The 9770-nt window shown below is 34.7% G+C and overlaps 1 protein-coding gene and 1 pseudogene across 1 annotated transcript in view; both read right to left on the bottom strand.

The window, feature by feature from the left end:
• LOC115868101 lies at positions 1 to 136 on the bottom strand (annotated as a pseudogene).
• The window catches only part of CADM2 (cell adhesion molecule 2), a 368234-nt gene that overhangs the window by 103770 nt on the left and 254694 nt on the right, over positions 1 to 9770 (bottom strand). Inside the window, exon 8 of the mRNA XM_045286248.1 lies at positions 5043 to 5162. Within this exon, the coding sequence (XP_045142183.1) occupies positions 5043 to 5162 (120 nt within the window). The remainder of the gene's footprint in view (positions 1 to 5042; positions 5163 to 9770) is intronic.

Raw genomic sequence — 9770 nt, 5'->3', positions numbered from 1 at the left:
CTACCACAAATTATGCAGTCGAGTTTCCCACATTTGGGGAAATCACAGGGGTCAGCACATCCAGAGTGCAATGGATGAGCCTTGCCCTGGGAAAACCACCTTCGTGATCATGGTATCTCCCCTGCCTGGGAAGTATAAGATCTGTAGACTTCTAAAGGCGGCATTTCCATTTTTCTAACCCCCCATCCCCTTCAAATTTTGTGCTCCTCAATTTATATTGTCAAAACAGTACTTTTGACATCCTTGAATTACTCAAATCATGAGTTTTTTAAAAAAATATTACTTGAGTTTGGGCAACAGAAAGAAGGAGCAAGATCAGAGCTATAGGGTGGATGGAGTTTTCCCAATAAAATCATCATAGAATAGTCCTTGTCACCCTAGAAGGATAAGTAAGTATGCTGTGATGGAGGGAAAAAATAGCACAAATTCTCTTGTCCTTTTTTTTTTAACTAATGTGGTTTACCACTTTTTTCAAACTTTTTTCCCCAATAAGCTGTGGTTGTCTTCTTGAATCCTTCAAGAAAATCTATCAAGATTACCCTTTGAATGCCCAGAAAACATCAGCTTAACTTTCTGAGATAATTCCCTCCTGGGAAGCTACTCTTTAATTGGACTTTTTTTTTAGGGTGCCCTAATAAGACTAAGACAGGTACATGACTGAGAGAACTTGTCTGCAGCCTTTCATTAATCCCAGACATGTTTTGTTTGCAATTGACTCATGCATGTATTAATTGCAAACACAGGGGCAGTACTTTTTAACTCATCCTCTCTTATGTCTGTTGAATGTCCAACATCTTAATACTCTCAACTATAAAATTAAGGTGCTTATATTTTTAGAACATAAAATGGTTTTATTATGAAATTAAAAAGAAAGGCCTTTTGAATCAGGCAAGCCATGTCAAAATGATGCTAGTTTTGAAACCAGTACTCAGATCATTCCAAACTATTTTATCATTGATCATGTTTAAAATTGTTACACAGTGACTTACAAAAAGAATAATAAAAACATTAAACACAAGTCTTACAGAGGCCCTTATGAATCACAGGTTTAATTGGACCAGTAGATAAAACTGGCAATTTCCAAAAGCAATAGTTACAATTGTTTTGACAATGATCTTTCATAATGGAAAAATATTAAGGTAGCTATAAAAGTTTACGATTTTAGATACAGAAGATATCACATCATGAATACTACGAGCTTCATGAAGAGTATTTGACATATTGTGATATGTCAGGCAATGGTTGCACATGCACATGTATATGTAGGCATGAGGATATGCATTCAGAGAAGGTATGTGCATTTTTCTATGCTCTAGTATCACTTCCTTCTAAATTTTTTCCTTTCTCCCAAGGTTTCAAACTGCTGACTTCATAGTTAGCAGCCAACAAGTAACCACTACATCACTAGGGTTCTTACAATCAATTGAAGTTTGAAATTAATAAGCAATCAGCCAATAATTTTGCCATTTTAAAGCTCTAATTATATAAATTAAAATATGATAAATTTATTGTAAGATAACAGAGATACAACTTAATGTATTATAAGCTAAAAGATTCAAACTCATGCTTTACTAACATGAACTGATCGATAATTCTGCCATTCACTGAGTAGTGATTATGTTTTCAAAATTTTTGAAATTATTCAATTCTCAAGAGTGAGGATTAAGTCCTTTTATTATTTTTCATTTTTTTCTGATGAATAAAACCAAGGTTCATTTTGGTTCATTGGCCAAGATAAAATCTCAAAACTCTTGTAAATAGAGGAATCACCATTTATAGTCAAAGATGTCTCTAGTGCTCACTTATCCTTCATTTTGCCTAAAGCAGCCTTTTAATTTGAACAATGAAAGCTCCCTGCCACATCGTCAACTCCTACTTTGATCAGCCCCATGAATGGAGTGGAAAGACTGGTTTCCCAGGCTGCAAATCTGAATGGAAGAATTCCACACCATCCTTAGGTGGATCCTTGGGGGCTTAAAACACCCATTCTTGTATTTATTAGCACTTAGACACTTGGTCACTGTGGCTCCTCCTCTAGAAACCCAAATACTGCTAAATACTGCTAAATTGCTGTTTTTCTTCCATATTGTTGAAAATCTGCTCTCAGATACAGGGATGCATTTTAGAGACAAACTGAAGAGAACTGCAGTTTCTCAAGGTTATAAGCTTTAAGTACACTTTTACCATTTTTTATTCCATTTTCTCTTGATATACAATATAGACAATGGTTGGATTCTGTAAACTTATTTTAAATTGATGTGTATCTTAATTGGCATAGGAAATGTCGCACTAATGTGACTGGTAAAATTGTGTAAATGAGTATATTAATAGTAATTAATTTGTATTAATTTATTTGGTAGATATACATACATGCTATAGATGACATTCAAACACATGTCATTTAAACCTAATAAAACCAAATGCATTTACTTTATGCCAGTCAATGCTTGAGGGAGAGGGAAAAAAAATGCCCACAAAGAACTATTGCTGACGAACAAGCATTTCTTTAGTTCTGTTTTCTTAGAAGTATATTCTTAGTACTTTCCTTTTTAAGCCATAATTTTGAAACATCTTCACTAATTATAAATAAATTAATTCTGTTCAAATACAATTTCGTCTGGAATTTCTAGTTTATTAGTAAATGAATATCACATAATTTAAAAAAGATTAAGTGTAAATCATAACAATGTTAGAAAACTAAGTGGATCTCCCCTCCAAATATGGAATATGGAATTTAAAGAGCTTTAATGACAGTGAGTTTGAGGACTTTTCCACAGTTGTTTGCTGAAAACAGGAATAATATTGTATATTAGGCTAACACTTAATATCTGCCCTGCTTTCAGTTCCTTATCAAATAGATTATATGAATTATCTAACTTAAAAAGCATTTTATTTCTGAAAAGCCTGGCAGAGTTTTAAAATACTATCTCAGGTAATAAAGAGGACGGTAAGTACATGTTTGTGTCTTTGATGTTTATTTGTATCGAAAGAGATATTTTGAAAACACCTTTAATGCCCTTGGTTTAAAATTCACTAACAGCTTGGAAAAGTACAAAATTGATTCTGTTTTATCAGGCAGGTTGAAATGTAATAGGACTAATTCCACATGGTCCACATGAAATGACTAAAGAATTTTGTTAACTGTGCTTTGAAATGAAACCGTCTTCTTAATGTTAGTACAGTTTCTCTTTCTCACGCTCACCCATCTTACACCCGCTCTGTTTGCTTTTCTCTTTCTCTGTGCATGTGTGGCTGTGTGTGTTGTAGGTATGGGTGTGGTTGGATATGGATTGGTATCCTGCTTCAAAAGAGATATGTAAGATATATATTAATCAATAAACATTACATAGGTGGTTTTGGGAAACAGTAATTCTTAGAAATATGTGTTGTTTTCAAAAGTAATTGTTTTTGGTTGACTAAGTGAAATTCACATAACTTAAAAGAGTGGGCTTATTGCATTTGTAGGTACTTGATAAAAAATATTGTTGAAGACAAAGGAAATATAATTATTAGACTTTTGAGTATGCAGGTCATAGTATTCATTTATTTATGTGCATGTGTGAGGTCAATATATTTCCCTCCCTTTTCAGTGAAATACTTTGTTTATACAGTCAGAATTTAATGTTATTCTGAAGATTTGTTACCATGCAATAATCTTACCTTATATGAATTCTGTTCCTAAAAATCTTTGGAAATAATAATACATGAAAGCAAAGTACAATTGCATATGTTTTATATTTCATATCACATAAAATGTTTGTTCATTTTACTTTTTTATCATGCATTTCCTCAAATTTTACATAAACAATATGAGTAAGATATTTGAAGAGTTAACTCAAATAAAGCTTGTTCAGCCATTATATTGTAAACCTCATTATTTTTTGTGAAATTCTTATTGTTAATATCTGCAAATTTCTTTAGTTACCAATTTTGTGCATTGTACAATATATGTCATTGATTTAATTTTTTTAAAATTATTGGTCATGAAAAAACAGAACCATTTTCTTCAAACTCCTGAGAAAGACACTATAAAGACAATAAAGTCATTTATGAATTACAACTCAGTTTAATGACAGGAATAATAGAATTCTCAAATAAAAAAAAATAAGATATCTTTAATAGCAAAAGAAATGTTAGACGTGACTTTGCTAGAAATTAATAATGCATATTGAGTAAATGTCCATGATTTTTCAAGGTAAATTGTTAATTTGACACATATTAGTATAACAAAAGTGACACAAGCACAGATAAGAAGGAAAAGACAAATTAAATATAAAAAATTATGCTGTGAACATTACTTATGCTAAAATTAAGTTCAGGGCAAGTTTTTTTATAATGCTTTAAAGAACTCTTTCTACTACTTCAAAATCTACTAAAACCTCAACAATTATTTAGGATATTTTTTATATACATCAACTACAATGTATGATCTATATTTCCTTAAGGATAACTTCAATTAATTCAAAACTGCTCTCCTTAACGTAAAAATGCAAATTTCTAAATTAACAGTCATCCCTATCCTTCTGGCCAACCCCAGATTATTCTCTTTTATAACACTCTGTTTTAGAATAAGTAGATTTACTCAATGGATCACTTTAGAATCATAAAATTTATATATAGCTGAAATTTTTACATGATTCATAATTTATAATGACCCAAAGGGTTCAATAAATTACAAAGCAAATTCAGCACCATAGAAAGTTACCTCTCCCTCCTAAAACTTGTTATTCTTTCTATTTTGTCAAGTTCTCTTGTCAAAAGCTGTTCCATGTTCACATTCAGAATTTGCTCAAACTTGCACTGCCCCATCTATTTTTCCTATACTCTGGAATTGTTTTTGATAATAATACTAAGGGACAAAAATAAAATGTGCACATCTTCCCAGATTCTATTCCCGTAACTCTAAATTGGTAATAATGTAGGCGACATAATTGTGTCTTGTACTTAAATAATTGGATTTCCATTTTTCTTCCTTTTCTGAAAGTCCCTATAGAGCTTCCTATAATGTGTTTTCTAGGCCATAACAAAGAAGCATACTGTACCTCTTGTGCTGCTGGATGCTGCAGAGGTGGTGGGGCTGGTTGTTATGGCTACAGAGGTGGTGGCTGTTGCAGTGGTAAGGGAGGGGATGAGAGTGGTGGAAAGCAAAGTGTTGGGAACATCTGGTGAGTGGAAAAAAACAAAATATAAAACAAAATCATATCATGCAAACAAAAGAAAAACACAAATGATTCAAATTATAAAACCATGTAATTTGTTTAGATTTCATCTTTAAATGCCTTAAGGGATTAACAGGTACAACATTGTACCACCATTTCCTGTCATTTTTTTCACTTCCTTTTTATGCTCCCACACAAAGAAGTAGGAGCAATACTTGCAAGTAAGCAGACTGCAATACTTTAGAGTGAAATTTAAAATGACAAGAATCCATTTATTCACTGAGCCATTTAAGAAAGTTCACATGCAGTAGCAAAACACAAAAAGGTAACAGCAGTAACGGAAAAAAGCATGCTTTGTCAGAGAAGTGAACCAAGAAACATGTACAGAAATAAGCACGAATAACACCACCAGACAGGGATGTTAACAATGAGTGAGTATATGAATGTTAAATGCCTTTCTTTTTATTTTAGAAAAAAACTTAATGATAGGAAACAGAATGAAAGCAATTTTTAGAAACAAAAAAGAAGCCCATTATTATTACAATTACTATTATTAGCTTCTCCATTTCTCACAAATGATGTTAATGCACAATTTAGAGTCTTGTAATTCTTACCCTTATTAGCTGGTAACGCCTTCTAATAACTTTGCAGTACCTGGGAATCTTTAACAAGTATTGAGTCAACTAGCACAACACCCAATATTCTGAAAGGTTACAATTTATTTTAAAATGGCAGAACTAGGAAAGGTTACTGAACATAGACTTGAACCATAACATTCAACTTCTAATCCATGATTAGTCAAAGTTGCTGAAAGTTAACAGTAGAGAGAGACACAGAGAAAATAATAAGAGAAAGAACAGTTTAGCATTTCATGCCAAAACTTTCCTTTCACTCGGAACCAGCTGAAAATATGAAGAGCAGCATAGAGAACAAGGGAACAATAGAGCCAGTGTCAAGCTTTGAGAACCTCAGCAAGATTCTCAAAGAGTCAAATCTTGTCTCCAGTAGGTAGGCATATAATTTACACAGCGAGGAAATTGGAAACAGTTCACAAATTACCTATAATTACTGTGCTGGGGCTTGATTCCACATGTTTGCTACACAGGCCCTATATATTCACAGTGTTTGACAGATTATTTGCTATTAAAAGGTTTCCTGTCATTCGCTCAGTGAAAGCCTTTGAGTCACACCAACAATCTTCTAGTTCTTTACTTCTGATAAACAGCCTCACTCAATCTGCCGGCTTTGCCCGCTGAATCCTCGACACTGGAGGCATCAGAAAGCAGCATGGGCTCGCTCTCTCTTATCTGGAGTATTGATGTTTACACCTGTTTTTCACCATGGAAAATGATTCCTGGCCAGTCAAATTAAGAAAACAACCTGAAAATGCACTGGTGCTGCATTAATCACCAGGGAAACTGGATAGAGCCTGGAGTTTCTTACCAAGATCATAAAGTAGACCTGGCTTTAGTAACATTGTAAGTGTATTCATCGTATTTACATGTATACAAAGACTTTTTCTTTTCTAATATGTATATATTACTTTTTTGCTTGTTTTATAAGGAAAAAATAATAATGTCACTGAGTTGATTTCAATTCACAGTGACCCTATCGGACTTACAAATCTACAAACCGTCACTGGGGCAGAGTCTCATCTTACTGATCATAAAGTTTAAGCAATCCAATGCTTACCAGCAGCAACACCTGAGCTTCTTCTTACATGATACACTTTCCAAAATCGTTTATCAGACTAGTGGTATACGTTTTATTTTATTTTTTTTAACTCAAAAAGCATGTAAGCTTTATGCCTCTCATGCATCTAAAACTCAGAAAGTAATGATTTTTCAGGCATCAACCAAATGATTTTATTTCATTAGGATTCTAACATATATACATCTCATAAGTGAAAAGGTCAATATATTTGGGAGCTCTAATGTAAAAAATAGCAAATATGCTTTCTCTTTTAAAACTCCATGTAAAGAATTAAATATTAAGTGATGTGTTATCCAACAACACATTAGAATAAGATTCCATTGAATTGGAAATGCAGACTTTAAAATCAATGGTCTTTTGATTCTTCATAGCAGGAAGAAAGAAAACTATGTTTTTTAGTTTAACCAAAATGAAGCATTATTTGAATTTTTAAAAATAATTATTCCTTATCAGCAATGATGGGACTTATGATGCATCGTAAATTATTTCACAGAGCGTCTTTGAAGGTTAAGGTACAATGAGCAATCTTTAGAAAGCTAGCAATATGTTTATAATGTGTAACTCATTAAATATATTTTTTTTCCTAGACTGCCATGCAAAGAACAACAACAAAAACCCGGTGACATTCAGCTGTCGTGGTCACTGATAATCCACTCCAGGAGAACTGTCTGGTGCTTTCACGTGTCCAGATGGGTGAGATAGCACTGCAACCACGACGGATTCAGTCTGACTTCTGCTTATCTCCTCGGCATCCTCTCTGATTCTAACCTTTTGTCCCGAGAGATAAGAGTAAATTGTCTGAAAGCAACTGTTGGAAAGTACTTTGACCAATATTACAATTGGGTAAAAATAAAATGACCTGCCAAATAAGAATCCCCTCTCTGCCACTATTACATAGTTTTCACTCCTATTAGTTTTCTTTAAGCCTTTTGTATTTTGAAACACTTTAAACATTTCCATTTTGTTCATAATTTGGGGGGCTTCTTTATTCTGTACAATCTTCTAACTTTAGATTATTCATTTTTATCCAATTATATTGCATTTATATTCTGAAATTGGTCAAAAACTTAACGTCATTTAGTTGATTCCAACTCTTTAGTGACCATATGTCTAGTTTTGAAACAACATCTTGAAGAGCGCAGGCAACCTCATCTTTCTCATGAGAAGTAACTGGTGGGTTTGAACTGTTGACCTTACAGTTCTCAGTCCAGTTAGTGCCCATTGCGTCGGTAGGGCTCCTTACTCTGAAATAATAAAATTCGAAGCAAGTTGGCTAGCACCTAAAATCTAACACCAGAAAATTTGCTTAAATAAAATTCAACCACATAAGTTCAGTTGAATTGTTTTAGAGGACACAAGAAAATGGCACATACTGTATGGTTCAGTTTTCTTGCTACCATTCCTATATTCTCCAACTTCATTTGTGCTGTTTTCCCAATTTAGATCGTCCGTTCTTGAAGGGAAGAATGCTGTCTAATGTGTCCACCACTGCTGTCTAATGAATTGATAACTATTAACACAACTTAAAATGTATTAAGTGTTTAGTAAATGAGTTTGTGCTTATAATTATGATTCTAGGACATATGTGAGGGATAAGGAAAGGTCTTCTTTCTTTTTTGACAGTGTCAGCTAATTAAACTCTTTGCTCAGGTGTAAAAATCTATTGTATGGGTAAATGTATGGAACTAAAGGATTCCATTACTTCTGCTGAAAATAACAACAAAATGACAAAACAAAATAGATAGGTATAGATCCCATGCCATCAAGTTGATTCCCACTTAAAGTGACTTTGTAGGGCAGAGTAAGATGGCTCTATTAGCTTTGAGGACTCTAAGTCCTGGTGAGCGCAGGCAGCTACATCTCTCTCCTACATGGTGGTCAGTGGGTTCAAAACAATAGCCTTTCGGATAGCAACTCAACCACTGTGTCCTCTGGATTCCTCACGTCTGTTGTTGTTGTTAGGTACCACTGAGGTAGGTCCGATGAGTGCACAACAGAACAAAGCACTGCCCAGCCCTGTGTCATCCTCACAACTGTTCCCATGCCTGAGCCCATTGGTGCAGCCTCTGCATCAATCCATCTTGCCTTCCTCTTTTTCGTAGCCCCTCTGCGTTTCCAAGCATATGCCCTTCTCCAGGGACTGGTCTCTCCTGACTGTGTGTCCAACATATGTCAGATGAAGTCTTGCCAGTATTTGCTGAAGGATACAATTTTAAGAACAGCAACCTAAAGTTTGCTCCTACAATAAATTGTCTAGGTAATAAAATTAACCTGTGTCAACATTTGAATCAGTGGTAAATTGACTTGAGAATCATGTCTTCCTTGTCTCTTTAGGAACACTCTCCATTTTCACATAGCTTGAAATTTTCAGAAAAGGAGTCAAAGGTCAGAAGCCACGAAGTGGCTGTTAGTCTTAATGATTGCACCCAAAATGAGCCCACTGCTCTCTACTCTTCTGCACCATCTAGGGACCCGATGCAGGGGCTCTGAGGCTGACACAGAAAGCCTCACCTTTCTCTCTAGGGGCACTTTTAGATTGGCACCAGTATCCTGGAGGTTCATCGTCACATGCTTTCTGAACAGCACAAGAACTTTCTGTCCCAGTGAATAAACCTATGAAATTCAGTACTTGCGGCATGGCAAATGATCACAAAAACTTTTGAGTTATTTGTCCCACTTAATATTTGAACAAAGTAGTGGAAGTTCTGAAGCCCCAGTGGCGTAGTGGTTATGAGTTGGGCTGCAATCCCCAGACAGCAGTTCAAAACCACCAGGCACTCTGGGGGATAAAGAGCTAATGGGGCTTCTACATCCTGTAGTGGTGAGAGTCTCAGAGACTCCCAAGCACAGTTCTAGCCTGCCCTGCGGGGTTGCTAAACAGAAGTTCTGCTCTGTGGG

Source organism: Echinops telfairi, unplaced genomic scaffold (assembly GCF_000313985.2).
Source record: "Echinops telfairi isolate 266 unplaced genomic scaffold, ASM31398v2 ScPeMD7_6;HRSCAF=24_1, whole genome shotgun sequence".
NCBI lineage: Eukaryota > Metazoa > Chordata > Mammalia > Afrosoricida > Tenrecidae > Echinops > Echinops telfairi.
Note: the sequence above shows the minus strand (reverse complement) of the source record. Positions and strands in the feature narration are given on the sequence as shown.